This window comes from Pinus tabuliformis, chromosome 6 (genome assembly GCF_031772625.1).
Source record: "Pinus tabuliformis cultivar Carrire ecotype Pingquan chromosome 6, CPIR1, whole genome shotgun sequence".
NCBI classification, from domain to species: Eukaryota; Viridiplantae; Streptophyta; class Pinopsida; order Pinales; family Pinaceae; genus Pinus; species Pinus tabuliformis.
Genome location: NC_142292.1, coordinates 1011948851 through 1011972858, shown reverse-complemented (window position 1 = coordinate 1011972858; position 24008 = coordinate 1011948851). Strand labels below are relative to the sequence as shown.

The 24008-nt window shown below is 39.4% G+C and overlaps 1 protein-coding gene across 1 annotated transcript in view; it reads left to right on the top strand.

Annotated features, from left to right (window-relative positions):
* The window catches only part of VDAC2 (voltage dependent anion channel 2), a 65368-nt gene extending 42124 nt beyond the window's left edge, over nucleotides 1-23244 (top strand). The window contains exons 3-6 of the mRNA XM_089424486.1: nucleotides 21073-21183; nucleotides 21371-21457; nucleotides 22372-22580; nucleotides 22697-23244. Of these exons, the coding sequence (XP_089280612.1) occupies nucleotides 21073-21183; nucleotides 21371-21457; nucleotides 22372-22580; nucleotides 22697-23003 (714 nt within the window). The 3' untranslated portion in view covers nucleotides 23004-23244. The remainder of the gene's footprint in view (nucleotides 1-21072; nucleotides 21184-21370; nucleotides 21458-22371; nucleotides 22581-22696) is intronic.
* Nucleotides 23245-24008: the final 764 nt, after the last annotated feature.

The window sequence follows — 24008 nt, the reverse complement described above, 5'->3', positions numbered from 1 at the left end:
AAGAACCTTTACAAGTTGCAGGTTGAGACAGACGCAACCTTGAGTAGCAAGGCAGGGCGTGAGCATGGCAGAGACGTGGGGGAGCTTTGGCACAGACACATGGGGCATTTGCATCATGGGGTGCTGAAGATCCTTTAGCAGATAGCCATAGGGAAATCACAGTGCAGTATTGACCAACAAAATCTGTGGAAGGGTTGCACACTTGGCAAGTATGCCAAGTCATCTTTTCAGGGCCGAGATAACAGAGCCAAAGGGATTTTGGAGCTAGTATGTTCAAACATATGTGGAGCCTTCTCTTCTCCATCTCTCACGAGACACAGGTACTATGTCACCTTCATAGATGACTATTCTCAGAAAACATGGATCTTTTTTATGGAGGTGGTCGTCTCCAAGTTCATGGAGTTTAAGGCCTTGGTAGAAAATCAGACTGGGAAGAAGATCAAAGCATTGCGGAGTGACAATGGCGGGGAATATGTCTCCAATGCGTTCAAGTACGTGTGTGCCAAGGAGGGCGTTAGGAGAGAGATTACAACACCCCATAACCCTTAACAGAATGGGGTGGTTGAGAGGAAGAACCACAACATAGTTGGAGCGACCAAGGCCATGTTGCATGACCAAGGGTTGCCCATGTTCTTGTGGGCAGAGGCATGCAACACTATAGTATTTTTGTAGAATAGGAGTCCACACTGGGTGCTTGGATGAATTACATCAGAGGAGGCTTTCACAGGTAAGAAGCTTGATGTTTCTCACTTCTGCATATTTGGGACAAGAGTTTACTGCCATGTGCCCAAACAGAGCAGTAAGAAGATGGAGCCCACTGTTGAAAAAGGAATTTTCATGGGTCACTGTGGGACATGTTAGGCATACAAGTTGTACGTAGCATCACTCAGGGAGATAGTTATCAGACGGGATGTGAGGTTTGCAGAGGATAAAGCTCTGAGGTAGTCCTTGGAGCGAGAGTAGATCAAAGTGCTTGAGGAGGAGCTTCTCGCTCCCTAGTAGGAGCCACAACCAGTGCCACAGACTGAGTCTCAGCCAGGTGGCAAGCAGGCTGTAAGGACTCATTGCATGATGAGGAGAGACCAAGATGAGTGGAGGCAGCCACTTAGTCAGTGACTCCCAACACAGGGAGAAAGAGAGCCAAGTGGGTCGAGAGGTTGATTCAAGAGGCCCAAGAGCGAGTTGAGACTCCCAACTCTACATTCAGGCAAAACAAGTAGCCACAAAGGTACACCAGTTACATAGCATTGGTGACTAAGTTATTAGACTTAGAACCTTCTTGTTATGAGGAGACGGTCTCTCAGCAGGTTTGGCGGGATGCCACGGTGGAGGAATATTTCTCCATCATGAAGATGATGTCCGGGAGATTGTGCCACGCCTAGAGGGCAAATCAGTGGTAGGGGCATGCTAGGTGTACAAGGTGAAGCATGGGGCAGATGTGAGTGTGGAGAAGTACAAGGCCAAGTTTGTGGCCGAGGGCTCCTCGCAGGTTTACATTTGCTCCAATGGTTCATTATTCATCCATCAAGACGATTCTGATCACAAATTTTCCAAGGAGATGTATGATGCGCTCATTGGATTGTATACCATCAGCAACATCAATCAATCTATAAGTCTAAGGAGCTAGCTTCGTGATGTCAAGATGACAAAGAATGATACTGTGGCATCATACTTTGTAAGAATATCTCAAATAAGAGATCAACTCAAAGCTATTGATGAATAAGTATCTGACAAAGAATTAGTAGTTGTAGCAATCAATGGTTTGCCTATCTCTTGGGATTCTTTTGCGGCAAGCAGTGGTGGCAGAGAGAATGCACCTACCTTTGATAAGCTATGGGTTGCTTGCACTCAAGAAGAATCTATGTTGATGTCCAAAGGCAAGATTCCAAATCCAGGTGAGGATTCTGAACCTTTTGCAGTTTGTTGAGAAATCAAGGGCAGTTAGATTAGGTGATTTCTCTTACTTTGGTAACTGCTTGTGATGTTCTTTTACTTAACTTGATGTACTTAGTAGTTAGCTTCTTCTTTACTTGATTATTAGAGTTTTCTTATCATCAAATAACTACCAAACTATGAAGATCAATGAGACAAGAGGACACAAATTATAGGTTGCCATCCAGGGCCAAAACCTCTCCTCTTGAGTAGAAAACCCACAAGAATTCTTCTCTTCTTATAGAATCTTTAAATGATGAATTCCAAGACCTAAGACCCTTGTCAAAGACCCCTCCAAGACCAAGTCAAACTTCTTCTTGATGAACTTGCTTCTCACAGAGTCAACCCAAGTCAAACTTGCCTTATAGCTGCTGTCATTTCTCCTTTGACCAAGAATTTCGGAATTGCAATTTTGGCCTCCTTACCTTGCAATTTTCGGCCTCCTGCAATTACTGCAACTTCACGTGTGATAGATTTTAGGGCAATTTGATATTCTCTCTCCTTCGCCCAAAGTACCTCCTTCTCCTTAGGATTTTAGCTTGTAGACTTGATCCTTCTAAAGACAAAAATCAACTTCTTTAGGTGATTGCAATTCGGTTCCTAATGCAGCAGAATTGATGCCCTAATTTCGCACGTGTGAGGAGATGGAGACCCAAAATTGTCTTCAAAATTTGGCTTCTCTTCTGTCTTTTGTTCTCTCTCTTTGCTAGGATTTCAACTTGTTTTCTTTTCTTCTTGTGATTGAACTTGAGTGTGTGTTCTTCAAATGAGGTCGATGGCACTTTTATATATACCATTCGAACAACCCTTATGAGGCCGACTTATCCTTGCTTAGGCCGATTTGTCCTCTGCTAAGGTTGACTTGTCTTGGAGGGAATCTTTTGACATGATAAAATTGGCAACTAGGGCCAAACTCCATATGGGTCACCTCATTTATGGCAGCTGATATTTTTCTTGGATTCCTCTTGTCGAGAGGTGTAGGATTGATCTAAAGATCATCTGATTCCGACATATATTCATGGATATATGAATTTATTTGTATTCTTGACAATTTGTCAAGGTCGACCAACAAGCAAAACAATCATTTTCATGCCCATCTTATCCTCAACATTGAATATAAAAGGAGGAGACCTTGTAACATAATTTCACTCATCTCATCTCACATTCTTCTCTCTTTCCTAGTTTGATTGGGTATGCATTAGAGGAGCAGATCTCTCATACGTATGAAGAAGGAGGACGCAGATTTTGGTTAGGGCAACGTTGACTAGGGTTGATCGAGATGTAGGTGGGCAAAATTGATAGCGTTGACCAATGTTGACTGATTCTTGCATGCGGATTGGGTTAGGCTGCCTCTCCTTGGCAAGCCGCATTTCTGGACAACACCTTTGACCTGTTTTGACTATGCGTTAACCAACGTTAATTGTCATGAGGGTTAATCGTAGGTTTGACCAGCGTTGGCTGAAGTTTGATTGTGATTTTCGGATTATTTTGGGTTGCTTCTTGCCGTTGGAGGTCGAGTTGACTGAGCATTGACCGAGACTGTTTGGAGGTCAAATCTAACTTGTTTGACTTTGCTGGTTAGGGTTTTGCTGTTTCTGTCATAAAATTACAGAATTGTATATTTGTACTCTCTCTGTGTGCTAGATTATTGAAGAATATAAGAAGAATTGATCAAGGGTTTCCCCACATTGGGGTTTGTCCCTGGCTGGTGCCACATCTTGTGTCCTCTTGTCTTGGCTTGTCTTCTACTGTTTATAATTATGTTCTATCTGCATTTCACTATCATGCTGATCTGATTGCTATTCTGGAAATTGATATTGGGCTAATGAGAAAATTTGAAGTAAATTGCTCTAAGCATAGAACATACCAAAATTTAACATGGTATTGGAGCTAAGGTGAAGACAAAGCCCAAGCAAGAGTGAAAGAGCAATCACCAAAGACAGTTGGACAAGGTCAAAGCTCAATGGATTCCCATCCCACTACCCGGCTGAAGATAAGCTCCATGAAAAGTCTGACTATCACGGATGGAAGATGTCTCTGGATCTGACAGTGGAAGAGCAAGAAGTGCTGGATTTCGTGAAGGGTAAAATCCCTGAGCCTCCATCAAATGCATCGGCTGCTACAAAGAACAAGTACACCAAGGGTGAAGTCAAAGTGAAGAAGATCATCAGAGATTCCATTGGTAAGCGTCTGATGGCCTATCTAAGGTCACTTCAATGGAAAGTCCGGATCTAAGGGTGGAAGGAAAGGTAGATGCTTTTCTTGCAATAAATTTGGCCATTATGCGAGGAAATGTCCAAATAGAAGGGGCACATCTCATGATGATGATCTCAATCATTCCAAGAGCATCTTCAATGATTGAAGGAATGATGGGTACAATGGCAAAGGAAAAAGGAATGCAGGACATCAAGGAAATGGTCGGCCCTCCAAGAAAGCAAGGAACTCCAGGTATGAAGAATCAAATGTTGTTTCTGATAAGCAAAAGGAGTATTATTTTATATCGGCCCTCTCCTCTACCTCTTCTTCGGATACTTTGGGAAATTGGCTTATTGATAGTGGTGCTTCAAGGCACTTCACTGGATACAAGGAAGCACTCTCTAATCTGATAGAGAAGGAAACAAAGTTGGAGATTATTCTTGGAGACGATGCCACCTATCCTGTAAAAGGTGTAGGGAATGTTACCCTTCAATTGCATAAGGATAACACGATTCATTTACAAGTTCTTTATGTACGTGATCTCAAGAAGAACCTAGTGTCCATTTCGACAATGGAAGACAAAGGTTACAAGGTGGCATTCATTGATGGAAAGGTACGTGTTTGGAAAAGGAATTTTAAAGATGCTTTTACTCTTGGGTTCAAGGTTGGCAATTTGTATCAAGTTGTAGGAGGTACATTGGGGGCCATGTCTGATCTATGGCATCAGAGGTTTGCCCATCTTCACTGTAAAGCCCTACCCGATGTGAGACAGATCGTGACAGGGATGCCTGAATTCAAAGAAGAGCATGAAGGTACATGTCCGAGATGTACTGAAAGAAAACTTATAAGGGCACCTTTCCCCTCATTTAATAACAAGACCACAGATGTGGAACAACCCGAGGGGTTTGAGTTTCATGTTCGGGAATCTCATGTATGCATGTCGAAGAATGCTCTCTATGGCTTGAAGCATGCACCCCAGGCTTGGTATGAGAGGATTGATAACTATCTGATGAATCTGAGATTCACTAGGAGTGAAGCAGATCCAAACCTTTGCTTGAAGGTTGTGGATGATAGAACTCTCATACTGGTACCCTGTGAAGACGACCTCTTTTTGGCAGGTACAGTACTACAGACCCTCTCTTTTGCAAAAGTAAGAGGGAGTTGGATTCCAAATTTGGAATGGTGGACTGCAAGCCCGTGACTATCCCAATGGAGCTTAACTTCAAGAAGTTATGCGGTAGTGCTGCCGGACCTGATTTGGGAAAGGCCTTTGAGTTTCATCAACTCATAATAGCATTGATGTTCTTGGTGAACTCTCGTTCGGATATATGTTTTGCAGTTAGCATGTTGAGCTCATATATGATTGAGCCTCATTGGATTGGTGCCAAGAATCTATTGAGATATCTTCAGGGCACAACCTCTCATGGACTGAGATACACTGCCAGAAATGTGAGGTTGCATATTTACTTTGACGCTGATTGGGCAGGCGGTGTGGAGGATCGTAAGAGCACTTCCGGGTGCTGTTTCTCTTTGGGTTCTGCTTCAATATCCTAGATGAACAGGAAGCAGATGTCGGTTGCTTTGAGCACCGTTGAGGCCAAATACATAGTTGCGAGTATGCCCTCGTGTGAAGCTGTCTGGTTGTGGAAGCTTTTCAGTGAGATGTTTGGACACTTGCTGGATACCATCGTGATCTTCTGTGACAACCAAAGTGGGATTCGATTGTTGAGGAATCCCATGTTCTATGATCGCTCCAAGCATATAGACATCAGGTGCCACAATATTTGGGATATGGTACAACGGGGAGCAAGAAGGTTCCATCAATCTGGGACTAATGTGCAGGTTTCCGATATTCAGATGAAGCCCTTGCGAAAGGCCAAATTCTTGGCTTTTCGAGAACCACTAGGAGTCGTGGAGAGACCCTTTCCTGAGGGTCCTGTATGATATGGACATTGAACTCTGGGAGCTCCGGGGGCTTTGGGGTACTTCTTGGAGCGATGAGCAACCACAAGGTGAGTGGTTCATCGTTCCCCTAGTGGTTTGCTATGTAGGCATGATGAGTGGTTCATCCTTCTCTTGCTGAGACACAATCATAGGGTGAGTGGTTCAGCCTTCCCCTAGTGATTTGTTGTAGGGTGAGTGGTTCAACCTTCCCCCGGGATACCCCTGGCGACATGTAGGCAGGATGAGTGGTTCATCCTTCTCCTGCTGAGACATCCTACCCATGTAGTCTGGGACTCATGGGAAGTACCTCTCATTTGGCCAATGAGTAGGGAAATGAGGATATGGAACATAGTACTATTGATGGACGCATCATGTACTACCGTACTCCTATGCTAGGATGATATTGATCTGGGATCAATTGGAACCGACTTCGGGTCAGTAAGAGTGGTATGAGACACTCTCTTTATTTGGAATTGATTTTAGATCAGTAAGAGTGTTATGACACACTCTCTTCATTGGGACTGACTTCGGGTCAGTAAGAGTGGTACGAGACACTCTCTTTCATCTGAGACTGACTTCGGTTCAGTAGAGAATGGTATGATACATTCTCGATCACTTATTCTTCATGGTTCAGCAGAGTAGTGCATTGATGACAGAGATAGTACTAACATACAGATGGATTAGCAGATGGAGTTCTCCCTAGTTGAGAGGGAGTGTTAAAATTGGCAACTAGGGCCAAACTCCATATTGGTCACCTCATTTATGGCCACTGATATTTTTCTTGGATTCCTCTTGTTGAGAGGTGTAGGATTGATCTAAAGATCATCTGATTCTGACATTTATTCATGGAGATCTGAATTTATTTGTATTGTTGACAATTTGTCAAGGTCGGCTAGCAAGCAAAATAATCATTTTCACCCCTAGCTTATCCTCAACGTTGCATATAAAAGGAGGAGACCTTGTGGCATAATTTCACTCCTCTCATCTCACATTCTTCTCCCTCTCCTAGTTTGATTGGGTACACATTAGAGGAGCAGATCTCCCACACGTGTGAAGGAGGAGGATGCAGATTCTGGTTAGGGCAGCGTTGACTAGGGTTGACTGAGTTGCAAGGGGGCAGAATTGATAGCGTTGACCAGTGTTGACTGATTCTTGCATGCGGATTGGGTTAGGCTGCCTCTCCTTGGTAGGCCACATTTTTGGACTACACCTTTGACCTATTTTGACTATGCGTTGACCAACGTTGGCTGTCATGAGGGCTGATAGCAGGTTTGACCATTGTTGACTGTGATTTTCGGACTGTTTTGGGTTGCTTCTTCTTGCTGTTGGAGGCCGAGTTGATTGAGCATTGACTGAGATTGGTTGGAGGTCAAATCTGACCTGTTTGGCTGACTTTGACTTTGCTGGTTAGGGTTTTGCTGTTGCTGTCATAAAATTACAGAATTGTATATTTGTACTATCTCTAACTCTGCTGAATTATTGAAGAATATAAGAAGAATTGATCAAGGGTTTCCCCACATTGGGGTTTGTCCCTGGCTGGTGCCACATCTTGTGTCCTCTTGTCTTGGCTTGTCTTCTACTGTTTATAATTATGTTCTAGCTGCATTTTACTATCACGCTGATGTGATTGCTATTTTGGAAATTGATATTGGGCTAATAAGAAAATTTGTAGTAAATTGCTTCAAGCATAGAGCATACCAAAATTTAACATGACACATCTTAACTTACAACAATTTTCTTGACTTGTTACAAGATGCCTAATGGGGTCTTACATATATCACAATAACTCAATTGACTTCTTGACTCTATGAAAAACCCTAGAATGTTAAAATTGGCAACTAGGGCCAAATTCTACCTTGGGACATCTCATATGATGGAAATGATTATTTCATTGGATTCTTCTTTTCGAGAGGTCCAAGTTTGATATAAAGATCATCACATTCGGACAAGTAGAAGTATGATTTTGAATTTATTCTCACATGTACAAATTGTTAAGGTCGGCCTCAACTTAATGTAGGCTCAAGAAGCCCAATAGATGTGTCTCTTCACCCACATCAAAGTGTATAAATAGAAGAGACCTCTCTCCTCATTTGGACATCACTCACTTCATCATTCTTCTCTCTCCAAAAAAGATTGGTTCATACAGCTTGGGAATCTTCTCTCTCTTTCTCACACGTGCGGCTAGGAGGATTGTTTTTTCTTGGCTAAAACACGACGAAAATTTCAGACTGTTGACTTGCGTTGACTAGCTTGACCATTGCTATTTTGATCAAGTTTGACTCCGTTTTTTGGGGCAAAATTTCGCTCTCTTGAGGCCGCATTAATTGGCATAGCAATCGAAGTGTTTGGGATTGTTTGACCAATGTTGACTTCAAGGCAGACTGCTATTTGATTGAGTTTGACCAACATTTGTGGGATTGTTTTGGGTTGACTTTTACCTTTGATGGAGGCCGAATTAATTTTCCTTTGACCGGGCTTCAAAGGAGATGACTTGCTATTGATTTGACTAGCGTTGACATTTTGGTTAGCGTTGAAGTTTGACTGCAGTCGATTGCAGAATTTGACAGGGTTGATTTAACTTTGTATTGGGCTAATCTATTTGACTTTTGTACTCTCTCTCTCTCTCTCTGCTGAACTATTGAATAATAATAAGAAGATTTGATCAAAGGGTTTTCCCCACATTGGGGTTTTTCCCTGGCATCCGCCAAATCTGGTGTCCTCTTGTCTTGGCTTGTCTTTTGCATATGTTTTTATGTTCTATCTGCATTTACTGTCAATGTGATTAATGGTTAATATGATTGCTACTGGAAATTTTTGAAAATTGTTTTTTGGGCTGCTAAAGGAACATTGAAGTAAATTGTGCTAAGCATAGAACATACCATTGTTATCTAAAATTAACATAGGAGCACTCAATGGGTCCTTGACCTATAAATAAATTGACCTGGAGCATGAAACCCATGCTACAAATAATAATAATAATAATAATAATAATAATAATAATTTTTCTTTCTTTTTACAATATATAAGAATCAAGAGTTCATTTCATATTTATGAAGACCGAACCTAGTTACCTATTTCAACACAACCCACTCAAAGAATAGCAAAGCTAGAAGAATTTTTGGAAGATTGCAAAGAAGTTCGGGTAGGAGACCTCCTTCAAGATCTACTCCATGAAGAGGACTTGCTCCACAAAGAAGACCAACTCTTGCCTCTCAAGAAAGAAGAGACATTACAAATGTTCACTGCTATTGTTGCCAAGCATATGGTCACCATCAAAATAGGTGTGCTCAAAGGAATGATTCTCAAAGGGATGATGATCGAAAAAGGAAAGGGAAGCACCATGCTTCTATAGCTAACCTTAATGAACCCTCACATAAGAGGAGGCCTAGGAAGAAAGATTCTGATGATGAATATTCTTTTTATTCTGCTTTCACAGGTTCTATTGCAGGTCATGATGAAATTTGGTTGGTAGACAATGGTGCCTCTAGGCACATGACTAGAAGTCATGAGAATCTCTCTAAATTCGTTGAAAAGAAGATAGCTCAAAGGGTTGAGCTTGGAGACAATGGCAAGTACGAAACCAAAGCATTGGTTCTTCATCCTTCCAATTGGAATCAGGAGGTAATGTCTCTATTAATAATATTTTATATGTTCCTGGTTTGAAGAAGAATTTGTTGTCTATTTCATCTCTTGAAGACAGGGTATAAAATTGCATTTGTTGATGGACAAGTTCTAGTATGGAAGAAGGACGACTCCTTTGAATCTTCCAAGGTCATTGGTGTACAAATAGGAGGCCTATATCGTCTCCTTGGATGCTCAATTCAAGCCTTGATACACAACACTTTTGATCTTTGTGAACTATGGCATCGAAGGTATGCTCATGTTTGTTATAAAGCTTTGTCTAGAATGAAGGATTTTGTTAAAGGTGTACCTGAAATTAAGATTGAACATGATGGAGTTTGCAAAGGGTGTGCTCTTGGGAAAAATTTAAAGAATGATGTACTAGTAGTGATAGTAGATTCAAAGGAATCTTGGATCTTGTGCATTCTGATGTTTGTGGGCCTATGTCTAACAAATCCTTGGGTGGTCATTTGTACTGTCACTTTTATTGATGATTACTCTTGTAAAACATGGATTTATTTCCTGAAGTTCAAAAATGAAGTGTTTGAAAAGTTTCGAGAATTCATGGCACATGTTGAAAATGCTACAGGAAGAACGATCAAGACTTTAAGGTCTGATAATGGAGGAGAGTATGTATCCAAGGAGCTGATTGCTTTCTGCAGGGATGCTGGAATTAAGAGGGAGCTGATAGTTCCCTACTACCCTCAACAAAATGGAATTGTTGAAAGGAAGAACATAACTATTATGGAAGTTGCCAAAGCCATGCTTCATGATCAAGAGCTGCCAATGTTTCTATGGGGAGAAGCTTCAAAGACAACTATTTATGTTCAAAATAGATGTCCACACCGAATATTGGATTACAAGACTCTTGAAGAAGTCTTCATAGGTGAGAGACCCAATGTTGAACATTTGAGAATTTTTGGTTGTCCTGTTTATGTTCATGTGCTCAAGGAGAAAAGAATAAAATTGGAGTCGTCTAAGAAGAAGGGAACTTTTGTTGGCTATAGGGAAAATTCAAAAGCTTTCAGAGTCTACAAAGACAATGATCTATTGAAACTTGCAGGGATGTCCTTTTTTATGAGGATGCTGCTTTCTGGAAGTCCAAGGGATCACACTTGGACTCTAATGATGAGATGTAGGTGGTTTCTAAGAATGTGGAACCGAAATTTGAAGAACCTAAACCAATGGAACATGATCCTCAAGAAGAGTTTGATGATCCACATGAATTTGTTGATTCACCTAGAGTCACTGTACTTGAGACTAGAAAGAGACTTGCTTGGCTTGAAAGAACTTTGAAAGAAGTTGAAGGACACACAACACCTTGTCTCACCTTCAAAGAAAGCAAGAGGTCGAAGAAGTATTCAGGTTATGCAACAATGATGTGTAAGATCATTGAATTTGAGCCCTCCACTTATGAAAGGGCTACTGAACATCAAGTTTGGAAAGATGCTAACATTGAGTACCTGTCCATATTGAAGAATGATGTATGGGAAATTGTGCCAAGACTTGAACAAAAATCTTTTGTGTCTTCCAAATGGATCCACAAAATCAAGCATGCAAGTGATGGAAGCATTGCTGTGGATTTTTGGGAGAATCCATAGCAATGCTTCCATCAAGGTTGGTTTCAAAACGAGTGATGTTGACCCAAATTTGTACATCAAGGTTGTTGAATGTGAGTCCTTGACTTTGTTGAATGTGAGTCCTTGACTTTGTTGTTGTCTTCAGAGGATTTTTTTTTTTTTTTTGTTGGTAGGGGCAAAGAAACTTACTGTTTTGTGTATGTGGGAGTTGATTTATGATATTGAGATGAAGGATCTTGGTCTTATGCATTACTATTTGGTATTGGAAATATGGCAAAAGCCTAATAAAATCTTTGTTGGACAAGGAAAGTACACCATTAAGATCCTTCAGAAATTTGGCATGATGGACTGTAATTCCATGGATACTCCTATTGTGACAAATTTGAAGAAGTTGCAAGATTGTGATTGTGATTTGGTTGATCCCTCTATGTATCACAAATTGATTGGCTCATTGAATTTTCTGGTGAACACCAGACCTGATATCTGCTATGCTGTGAATGAGTTGAGCCAATTCTTGGTTGAGTCCCAACATGTGCATTGGGTGGCAACGAACATATATTGAGATATTTGTGTGGCACATTTGATTATGGTTTGAAATATGTTTCTAATGGAAAATGGCAGCTGCATGGTTTTATTGATGCTGATTGGGCTGGATGCATTGATGATAGAAAGAGCACTTCTAGTTTTTGTTTTTGGCTTGGGCTCTGTTATGATTTCATGGTCAAGTAAGAAGCAAACTTTTGTTGTTCTTAGTCCGGTTGAAGTTAAGTATATACTATATAGTTGCATGTTCAGCGTGTTGTGAAGTTGTGTGGCTTCATAAGTTGTTTGCTGGTTTGTTTGATCAGGTGTTGGAATCAACCATTATATATTGTGATAATCAAAGTTGTGTAAAGCTTTCTGAGAACCCAGTTTTTCATGACAGGTTGAAGCACATTGAGATCAAGTATCATTACATTCAAAATATTGTCTAGAGAGGAGCTGTGAGGCTTGAATATGTATCTACTGATGAGTAGGTTGCCGATGTTTTGACGAAACCTTTGTCCCAGATGAAGTTTGCTTATTTTAGAGAACAACTTGGAGTTGTTGAGAATCGCTCTGTGGGAGAGAGGTAGCATTGATTGTATAGCATCATGAGATTGACAATCTTCCTTGGGCTTAGCTAAGAGACCATAGTCTATGGTCAGGAAGATTGTCCTGGTCACTCCCTTGGGTCATTGAGATTTGATTGAAAAATAATTATGGTTGAGGAGTTTGGTTTTGAGGCTTGGAGTTGTTGAAGAATGTAACTAGTATCGGTCTTCATAATTGTACTTGAGTCATGATGTAATATATTTATCAAAAGAAAGAAAAAGAAGTTTTATTATTTAAATAAATTGACTTATTAAAGAATGGGTTTCATGCTTGGGTCAATTGTTTTTAGGTCAAAGCCTCCATTGAAGGCTTCTAGGGTTTATGTCAAGTGTCCTTGTACATGTCATATTGTAAAGAACCCTTCTTGGGATTTATTTGTCTAAGAAGAAAATTATTTTAATGTCAAATAGGTCAATTAGGCCTCCACCAAGTCGGCATCAAAAGAAGCCTTCGATCACCTAGAAGGGCTATATATAAGCAACAACTCGAATCATTTTGAAGAGATCACTCAACAAGTTTGAATTGCAGTAGCTGGAAGTAGTAAAAGGTACGAATTCCAAGGAAGAAGGAAAGGGCTCGCGAAGGAGAAGGAGGTCATTTTCTTGCTAAGGAGGTCAAAATTCTCTCTGTCTTGTCTCACATGTGCGAAGGAACTAAAGCTGCAGGAGGGTCGAAATTGCAGTGTTGAAGCTGGGCCGAAATTTTGATGCAGTAGGTCGAAATCTGTCTTTGATGCAGTAGTGTTGCGGTTGATCTTTGAAGGTTGGAAGAACAATTTGAGGGATGACTTGGTGGAGGAGGAAGGTCTGTCGGTCTAGGGTCTTGGTTTATCTCATCTTGAATTATTGAAGGAAGAGTTCTTGACTGGGTTTTCCCCTATATAGGGGTTTTGTCCTGGCTGTGCACCTACATCTGGTGTACTTGATCTTCATGTTTTGGTTTTGTTAATTGCTTGATGAACTAAGATGAAAGAACATAAGAAAGATAATAATAACTCAAGGAAATCACAAGTAATTCTCAATAACAGAAAATATTTCCGCCTTTGTAATTTTCTAACAGGAGTGATCCCTTAAGCCATTGTGTTTGACTAAGAGAACAGTAGGTTTGGTCAGGGATATTGATTTTGAGTTCTCTCCCTTGGGTCATTATATTTGATTGAGACTATATTGTCGAGGAGATTGATATCGAGATAGGGATTCCTCCCTTGGGTAATGGATTGAGAGACCTTGTTTATGGTCGGGGAGATAGACCCTGTGTACTCTCTTAGTCGTTTTTGTTTGATCGAGAGACTATTGTTATGGTCAGAGAGATTGATTTCCAGTACTCACTTGGGTCATTGTGCTTGACTGAGAAACCATTTCATGTGGTTGGAGGTTGGCCTCATTGATTGATCCCATTCGTCAGTTGGGGAACTGACCTTAATGCCATTGGGTTTTGGCTTATGGCATGAGTTTGATGCTATGTATCTTTCCTTTTGATGAGTCTTGTACATTTGATCTCTCCCTTGGGTTATTACTGAGAGACTAATGGATTGGTCGGGGAGACTGACCTTGAGAGAGAGAGAATGAAAAGTACCTCCCTAGCTAAGAGGGAGTGTTGAAAATTGGTAGCTTTGGTAGGTATCTTCATTGGTAGGTATGTATTTTATGTTGACCAAGTCGCCCCCACCCATTGAAGGGGTTTGACCCTCTGGTCAAAACCCAACTCCTAGCACACATATATATTGGAGTTTGATTGACCTTATTTGGCATCCATCAACAACTCATCCATTTGATATGAAACTAGAAGAACAATCCACACATGCGAAGGAGAAGAGGAAGATTATTTCTATGCTGACCAACTCTCTCGACTTTTGCTTGACTTGCATCAAATTTGGTTCATTTCTCTTTGTTTGATCAAGTTCTTGATTGATCTTAGAGGCCGAAAGCTTTAGTGATTCGTTCATTGTGTTTGATCGAAGTTCATCTCTGTTTCTGGGTTCTTGACCAAGGGTTGACCGCAGGTCAACTTCTATGATTCGATCGAGCTTTGATTATGGTATTGCAGGCTGAATTTCGGCCCTTTGACCAGTTGCCTTAGGCTGAAATTCAATCCCTCTGTTGCAGACTTTGACTTGGACCAATGTTGACTATTTCTCTCTCATTTGACTAGTTTGACTTGGCATTTATTGAGGTCAGAGATTGGAATTTTGATTGGAATATTCTGATGTACATTTTGATGAACTAAATTCTCTCTCATAAGGAAAGAAAGTTGAGTTTTCCCCTTGTGTATTTTTCTGTGGTCATTGACCAAAATTTTGGTGCCTCTTGTCTCATTGTTCATTGTGATCTCTATTGCTTTATTGAAGAAGTTAATGGTTGAAAATTGTCATGTATAACTACTCAATGATTGGAATTCTCTAAATTTTATCATTTGAAGTAGATATCAGTTTGAAAAATTGTACTAATCTTGATTGCACTAGAAAATCAACAAGATGACTTTAAACATCTTGTATGTTGTCTTCTTCCCATGGAGATGAGGGATAATATGGTCTTTGACCCCCTCAAGAATGATCCTCTTGGCCTTGGTGTCATTCTTGTTATGTTGGATCAAATTTTAGGGATCTGCGAGTGGAACTATATGATTCTACGCAAATTCTAGCACCCTATTATCTTCCAACACCAATGATATTTTCTCCCCCTCCATGAGCAGAAGTGATTTGCCCCTAGTCCTTGGAATGACATACTGCTTATCCAAAAAATGGTCTTCAAAACTCGAGCACAAGCCTTCAAACTGAATTGCACTCTTCACTGACTGATCAATTTTGGTGCTGGTCTTTATGCAGAACTTTGCTCTAATACCATGTTAAATTTTCTCTTGAAACTTTGCACACTATTTAGATAAATTACTGAAAACTGAAACCAAATTTACTTTCACCAAGATACAGAGTCTCTAAACTTTTAATAAGAAACAGAAAATAATCGAGATAAAAACACATGCTCACAAAATTGACATGCTTGTTTTACCTAGGAAACCCAAAAGGGAAAACTTGCTTTCTTTGTTGTATTTTATTAATTGTTCTTGAACAATTAGATCTATTACAATTCACGCTGCTATTGCAGCCAACAATTTTGTCTATGAGAAAGCTCTAGGCTTCTCCTCACTATTCTCAGCTCTTGATCTCTGCTAAAGATATTCTCGACCTACCTTGAGAATCCCTGATCATTGCTCCACAATACTTGCACACTTGAGCCCCTATTTCCTACTGCACTTGGCCTCTTATTGGCTAGTGCACTTGAGCTCCTATTTCCTTGCACACATGAGCCCTATTTCCTTGTGCACAATTGCTCCTCAATTATGCACACTCCACACACAAAGAATGATCTATGAATTATGTGCCTTCGTCCTTCTCTTTATAGATAGAATTCGAACCATGCAAGGAGGCCTAGTTCGATTAGCAATTCTCACTAGTAGCACGAGTTGTGATTGCGAGTTAATTGAGAACTCAACTCGTTCTCTCTCTAATCAACATTGGAGTCTTAACTTGTTCTCTTTCCAATCAACACTGAAGTCTTAACTCGTTCTAAATAAACTCTAATTGAACTTGTCATTGCCACCTCGTCCTGTAGTCTAATTGAAGAGGACTCCTCTTAATTGAAGCTCTAACACTATGCATTAAAACTTGATGACCATTCCAGTAAAATAGAAGTCAACTAATCGTAACTGAAGTCTATCTCATGAACTCGCATTCATGCTGGAGAAAGACTAAGTCGAGGTCTTCACTGGCTAAGGCACAAGCCAGAGGACCTTCCATCACTACATTTTCAACAATGGATGTCTTTCCAATGCCTTCTACTGCATAACTATGGTTGTCTTGAAGTTCCACCTTTTGTGCTTGCCTTCTTTCCATCAGAATTGTGAGATTATTTCAATCTCCCGTCATGTGCCTTGAGGTACTACTATCTACTAGCCATAAATCTTCACTATCTGCAACATGTTGAGAAATCTAGCGGTAGCTAAATTAAGTGATTTCTCTTAAATTGATAACTGCTTGTGATATATTCTTACTTATTTTGATTAGCTTCTTCTTCAATTAGATTATTATTGTGTTCTTATCATCAAACAACTACCAAGAGGACACAAGATATAGGTGATCAACTAGCGCCAAAACTTCTCCTCTTGAGAGGAAAACTCACAAGAACTCTTCTCTTCTTATAAAACTTCAGATGACAAATTCCAAGACCTATGACCCTTGTCAAACGACCCCTCCAAGACCAAGTCATAATTCTTCTTGAAGACCTTACTTCTTACAAAGTCAACCCGAGTCTCTTTTGGTTCAAATCTGCCTTCACATCATAAGCTTAGACCTACACCTTGACTATAATTTTCGACCTCTTTTGATTTGCAACTTTCAGTCTCTTTTGCAGAAACCCTAGGATAGCACAGGTGAGATGAAATGGAGAAATATGCCTTCTTTTACCTACTTGGTCTCCTTTTTCCTTGTGAACTTGGTCCTTAAAACAAGTCTTATTGGTACCAATGAATAACCTTTTGATGGTATTGCAACTCGGCTTCCCTGCAACAGATAGAAGCCCTAATATCATCACACGTGGGAGGTGTAGGTGTCCCAAAAGCAATCTCAAACTTTAGATCTTCCTTCTTCTCTTTGCTATCTAGGAGACTCTTTGTTTTTCCTTTTCCGCACTTCTTGCTTGCTCTTGGATGATTGATCGATACTCCTTTGAATGAGGCTGAATGCTCCTATATATAGGATACCTTGAGTGGCCTAATAGGCCGACTTGGTTGTAGCACTATGACAAGGTCTTGGAGGGTCTTTGACTCTATTTTGACTCAAATAAAATTTCCTTTACAATATGTAACATGCCCAAAGGGTTTTCCGTCCATGATAATGACTTAATTGACCTGTAGACCTAGTGACAAGCCCTAGAAGCACTCAATGTGTGCTTGACCTATAAATCAAATTATGTGAGCATGAAACCCATGCCTCAAGAATGACAATAATAATTTTATTTTTCTCTCTACATCAAATACATGAAGTCATGATTACAAATGTCATTGTGAAGTCCGAACCTCGTTACATATTTCAACACAACAAAACCAGTAAGAGCAGAGAAATAGAAGAATTCTTTATTACCTGGTTCTTCGTTCTTTGGTTTCTTTGTAAGTTCTTCAAAATTTGCTGTAGAGGCATGCTGTTTTCTCTTTCTCTTTCTATCATTTGATCTTTCAGGACAATTGTGTCTAAAGTGACCATACTTGTGACATTGGTAGCGTTGAACTTTTGACATGTCTCTCTTTCCTTGAGGAGCAAATCTTCTTTCTTCCGGTCTTCTATCTTCATTTCTTCTTTGAAAACCAAACTTCTTTCTTCCTCCACTTTTCTTGAAGCGTGTTTCAAATGCTTGAGAATTGCCTTCATTAGATCTTTGAACCCTTCCCCTTGATACGAGCCTTGATTCTTCCTGAGTACAATTTTCCCATAGTTCATGAAACTTTGGAGCATCCTTTCTAGCACATATTCCAGCTGCAAAAGCATCTCATGATTCGGGTAGACCATTGAGTGCTGTAGTTATCAATTCCTTATCATTACTAATTCTTTATCAAAGATGACTTCATCAATTGCTTGTAGTTGATCTCTTAGTTGAGATATTCTCATGAAGTGTGAGGCTATAGTATCATTCCTTGTCATTCTAATATCATGAATTTCATTCGTCAAACTCATGGTTGGACCAATATTGTTGATAGTAAACAAAATGGTTAGGGCATCATACATATGCTTTGAGAATTGAAGACTTGAAATATAGGGAATCAAGTGATCTTTGATAAAGTCCACAATGATGCTCATGGTTGTAAAATCGTCCTTCTCAAACTTTGCTTTCTCTTCGTCTTTCTCTGGTTCAGTGACCTTGCCTTTTGCAAGGAGAAGATCAATCCTAGTCTTCCAAGCCCTAAAGTTTGTAGCTCCTTCTAACTTGTTTCCTTCCTTCATGTGGGAACCCATAGTTATAGACCTTTTGCATGGAGAAGATCAATCCTAGTCTTCCAAGCCCTAAAGTTTGTAGCTCCTTCTAACTTGTTTCCTTCCTTCATGTGGGAACCCATAGTTGTAGATCTAGGGTTTCAAGAGTGATCTTTTACCAAAGAGTGAAAACTTCTTCAAGAGTGATCTCAACATCCTTTTCATTACCAAAGCTCTGAAACCATGTTGATTTTGAAGTGCAATAAATACAAGCACACTATTTCTGAACTATTGGTAATTACTTCAAATGATATAGATTTTCTTTTAATAATTCCAGTTTATCATTAAGCAATTACACTTCAGAAATTCAACCATAAACCATAAAGACAGTAGAGATCACAATGCAAGAAAGAGAACATAAGATTTACCCTGGGAAAACCCACTTGGGGGGAAAACCCAACAACCTTTTTCTTAGAGAAATTGTTGAGTTCAACAAGAAATACATCTTAATGCAGCTAGTCAAAACTATGTTTATGGTCAAACCTGGTCCACAACCCTCAAGTCAAGCCTCCAGCAACTCGCTCTGATCAGATCTGCCCTAGGTCTAAATTTGGCCTCCAGAATATGCCCAGACAACTCAGCCTTCCAGAATTTCGGCCTGTCCAAAAAAGGTCTCACGTGTGAGTTTTAGAGAGAGAGAGATGCGAGCTAAAGAGAGAGAGATCTTAGTTCTTCTTCTCCTTTGCCCTTCACTTTGATGCCCAGAAAATGTCTTGTTGTGATGAGATCGAATGGTGCTCTTGTGGAGGAGGTCAAATGCCTTTATATATAGATGTTCTGCCTTCACAAATGGGTGTGTCTCTTCACTAGGGCCAACTTGACTTGAGGGAGGGCCGACTTAACAATTTTGGAGCCAAAAATTCAATTTTCAAATTTCAAAATTTTCTCTTTTAAATCCAACATGAAGAACATGTCTTACAATAAATTTTTCAAGGACTAAATAATCAAAATGACATTAATAACATGTTTTACAAATTCTTTATACATTACAAATGCTAGAATGCAAATTATGAAGACCAACCATAGCTACAAAATTCAACAATAGGGTCAAGTATTTGTGCCAGTTTGCTAAGGAAAGAGGACAAATCTGCATAAAAAACACACTGGAAGTGTCTACTGGTCTGAATAAGCACTTTAAAACCAGGCAGCCAAATTTATTGGGCTCATCACCCTCCATATTTCTGCTTTATGCAGGTCAACATTCTCACATGCATCTTGCTGAGGATTTTGGCACTTCTGTTGTTATGATGCCAATAATTGACTTTAGGACCTCAAGCCTAGCCACCTTGCCACTAACCTATGTTGGTTAAACTCGACCAGGAAAGACAGAAAAAACTTGTATCAAGTATTGGCATTTAATCAAATTAGGTCATATGGTCAATAATTTGTACCAGTTCAATAAGGAATCAAAAGGGGTTGATTTCATACCTGCTGCAGGCTGCCTCCATTCTATTGATTGAACTTCCAACAGTATTACCAACATCATACCCCCAGTTCCAATTCTTACATTTCTAGGCTGCCCCACTGCTTCCAAATCTTACATTTCTAGGGCAGATGGTTAAAAAATGAAGTTGACTTACCAAGAATGTCTCCCATCATTCTTAAAATTCTTGAATTCCATTGTTTTAATGGCAACCTGAAGAACCTAACCATATATGCAAGTCTGTTAATTCAATTTTGGAAAATTAAAGAGAGGGTGGACTTTTGGCGCATCAATCCTGCATTTCTAAAGAACTAAGGCCTTATGAACAAGAGGAAAACCCTTAATGGGCTGGGATATTCAATTTTCCATTTCTATCTTCTTTTCAAATGCTCCTATGATCTAAATATCATTCTGAAGGAACTATTTTTTTGCCCAACTAAAAGTTCGTAGGGAAACTCCAGGGCACATCCTTCTTTCAGAGATGGTACCTAGTGCAAACCTGCTGCCGCTGATTACAGTGCCTGACTCAGCAGAGACATCAAGTGCATGCAACAGAGGTAGACAGCCTAGGGAATTGGCCCCAAGACCTACATGAAGCTCAAAGCACTTAACCACAAAGCACTTAACCAGTTGAGTTAGCCAACTGGGCTTTTCTCAAGGAACTATTAACAATCATAGAATTTTTTTATCATGATGTCTATATCAGACGGGACCAGATTTTCTTGATTTAAAATGGCAAAATCTGTGAAATTTAAGATGTCGACAGAGGTGGTAGTTGGTGGTGAAAGTCAAAGGTCCGAGGCAAAGCTTCCCAAACTGTGTGGTTTTGGTGTCAGGAGGGAGAAAAAGTTAAAACATTAAAAATGGTGGGATGCAATAGAATATCTAGAAGTCGGTTAATAGGCTTCTAAAACATATAATTCAGGAAATATTAATAATGATATTTTATGAGATTCAAAATAATGGTAAAATTTTATGAAGTTAAATGAGATTTTACACAAGTATTTTATGAGAGGAACAGGCAAAAGAATAACCAATTTTCATCTATTGTTGATTTCCATCTACTGGTGATACACTGCAGTTTTTTTTTCTTCCAATTTCACTTTTGTGAATGGAAACATATATTTCCCAAGTACATGTTCTCATTTGTTCTTATGCTGTTTGCAATCATCTGTATTTTGTTTTTCAAATTGATACTGATACTCATTTAAATGACTGGTCAGGGTATTACATCAACTGGCATGAACAAAGGAGGGCTTTTCTGCGGTGACATCGCTACACTCTACAAGTATCAGAAGTCAACCATCGACGTTAAAGTGGACACAAATTCCAATGTAAGTAGTGTGAACTGATTGAATAGAACTGAAACCGCTTGATGTTCTCTCTTATCTTTCTCTGCTTCTGAAAACAGTCTTCCTTGGCATTCTAAATGAGTTCCAAACTTTGCACATGGAATTCAGTTTTGCTTGCTCACTTATTCTTGTGACTTAGAATATCTGGGCTGTTTCTTTTAAATAACAGATTTCAACTACAATCACCATTGATGAAGTCATACCAGGTGCCAAGACTGTTTTTAGCTTCAAATTGCCAGACGATAAATCTGGCAAGGTAAGTGGTTCAGCTGTTTTTACACCAGAAGTGTTCGTTCTATTTCTTTAGTGATTATCATGTTCCCTTTTAACTTGTCAGGAAATATGAGAAAATGTTTATGTGGATAGTTTTACTTATAGTTGAAGTTCTACAACCTCTAAATGCATCTGGTGCCATTTTTTCCTCATCATATATTAGTGAATGAATGAATGAATGATATTTTAACGTTCACGAGACTAAAAATAGTATATGGGACTAACAGCCTCCCTGTTTTCTGCCTTTTGTAATTCAATCATTTTCTTACTCAAATTGATGATGAGCTGACCCAACCTTCTAACAGTGCCCTCACTGAAAAGACAATGCCAAGTAATTGGTGCTAACATACTGCCAGAACTGTTCCTGATGTCTCTGAAAGCATCATATGCCAAAATGAAATGCTTTTCCGATAACACTGCCCCAGAAGTGCAAAAAGTACACACCAATTCTTCCCAAGCTTCTTTAGGTCTCTTCCACCGTCCCGTTTCACACTGAAGTTGATGTGAGTTAGTTTTTAATTGAGCAATAAGAATCTTTGCTCTCCACGGAATGCTAGCTCCAATGTATTCTTTTGTTGGAGATCACAAGTGGGGTTAAATTCCTGAACAGATTACTTCTTTTTACCCAACTCTTTTCCCCATATACGCTTACGGAACTTCTCCATAACAAAATTCTTTAACTCCTTGCTATTTGTGGGACATGCATTGAGGTAAATATTCCATTTTTGCATCCATTTGTTGTTTTGTTTCATCCATTTCTTTCTTTCACTCATGCCTTCATACATAATTTATAGTAGTGGCATCATTTTTACGAAGTTTTCCAAAAATCTCAAAAGTGCACTTTTCTATAATTTTATTTATTGTGCTGTTTATTTTTGTTTTTTTTGTTTGGTTTAGTTGGAGGTTCAATACTTGCCTGAACACGTGGGCTTGAGCTCAAGCATTGGTTTGACTCCCAAGCCTGTAGTTGACTTTTCTACGGCAATAGGAAGCGACGTATTTACTGTTGGTGGTGAAGTAGGCTTTGACACTTCATCAGGATTGTTCACGAAGTACAATGCAGGCATTGGCATTACAAAGCCTGAATTCAGTGCCGCTGTTATATTGTATGCATCTCAATTAACCTAATCCAGCTTCTCTTATAATCTTGTGTGTTTGTTTATAAATATGAATATATGATGTTAATAACCTTTAACTTTGTATGACTGTTTTTGTTCATTAGCGCTGACAAGGGAGACACTTTGAAAGCTTCATATCTCCATGAACTGAGTCCCATTACAAAAACTTGTTTTGCTGCTGAGATTTCACGCAAGTTTTCAGCAAATCAAAACACTTTCACAGTGGGAAGTTCTTATGCCCTTGACCCCCTCACCACCATGAAAACACGGCTCAACAACCACGGGAAGCTTGGCACAGTTCTCCAGCACGAATGGAAGCCTAAATCCTTGATAACTCTTTCTTCAGAGTTTGACACAAAGGCACTTGATAAGTCCCCCAAGATTGGTTTGGCTTTAGCATATAAGCCGTGAGATTGTAACCATTCCAAAAGTTTAGTCTGTTATGGTTCTTGGCAGGAAGCACCTAATACCTATTTTTTTTCCTGTTTTTTCAAAATACTGTTCGACGGCAATATGTTTACGGCCTCTAAAGAATTTTGAACACCTTTGTTACTGTGCAAGTGCACAGGAATAATAAACATCGAGAATTCGCTCATTCGGGATATTCATTTCATAATAATACAAGAATCGTGGTTTGAATATAGCTATACAATTTGTTGGCCTCCAATGGAAGCAGTAGTGTTTCTTGTATCATAGTATTGAATGCGTCGTGATATTATTCCATTATACTGATTCGGCTATCCTGGAAATGGTTCTATTTGATCCATTCAGTGTGTTCTAACTGTGGCTGCGCACATGCTCTTCTTTTGCATATAATAATCTCCGTGTGCATAGTTTTGATTTCCAAGTAGATTGGTGAATGTATTCAAAATGTAATAGGTCCTGTGCAAGTTTATTATATAAAAGGATTGCGTTGTAAGGATTAATACCTGTTCTGTTTAAAGACCCCCATCTGTTTTATATTATTAACGGAAGTTAAATCTGTTCATTGGGTGTATTACCTAAGGGCTTCCGCAGTTTGGCTTGTACTGGCTACGTTTAGTGGCATTAAGTGGTGTATCGACTTTATTTGTGTACATGTTCACGTGGATATGAGTGTTATTTCCATGTGTGCTTGTTACGTCACGACCACTTGACCCAGTGAAATATAATTAAAGATTAAAAAATGGTTATATTTTTATTGCTAATGTCGAGCCTATTTGGGCATAATGTATAAATTGGAAAATGGTTATATTGTTATAGCAATGTCGAGCCTGTTTGGGCATAATATATTAATTGCAATATTATTTTCTATTTCTATATTATATATAGAGCGACAAGTATCCAATTTTTTTCCATAATTTTTAAGTGGTTAATAATAATATTATTATTATCATTATTATTATCAAATTTTAAGTCTACAGTTAAGTTAGACAC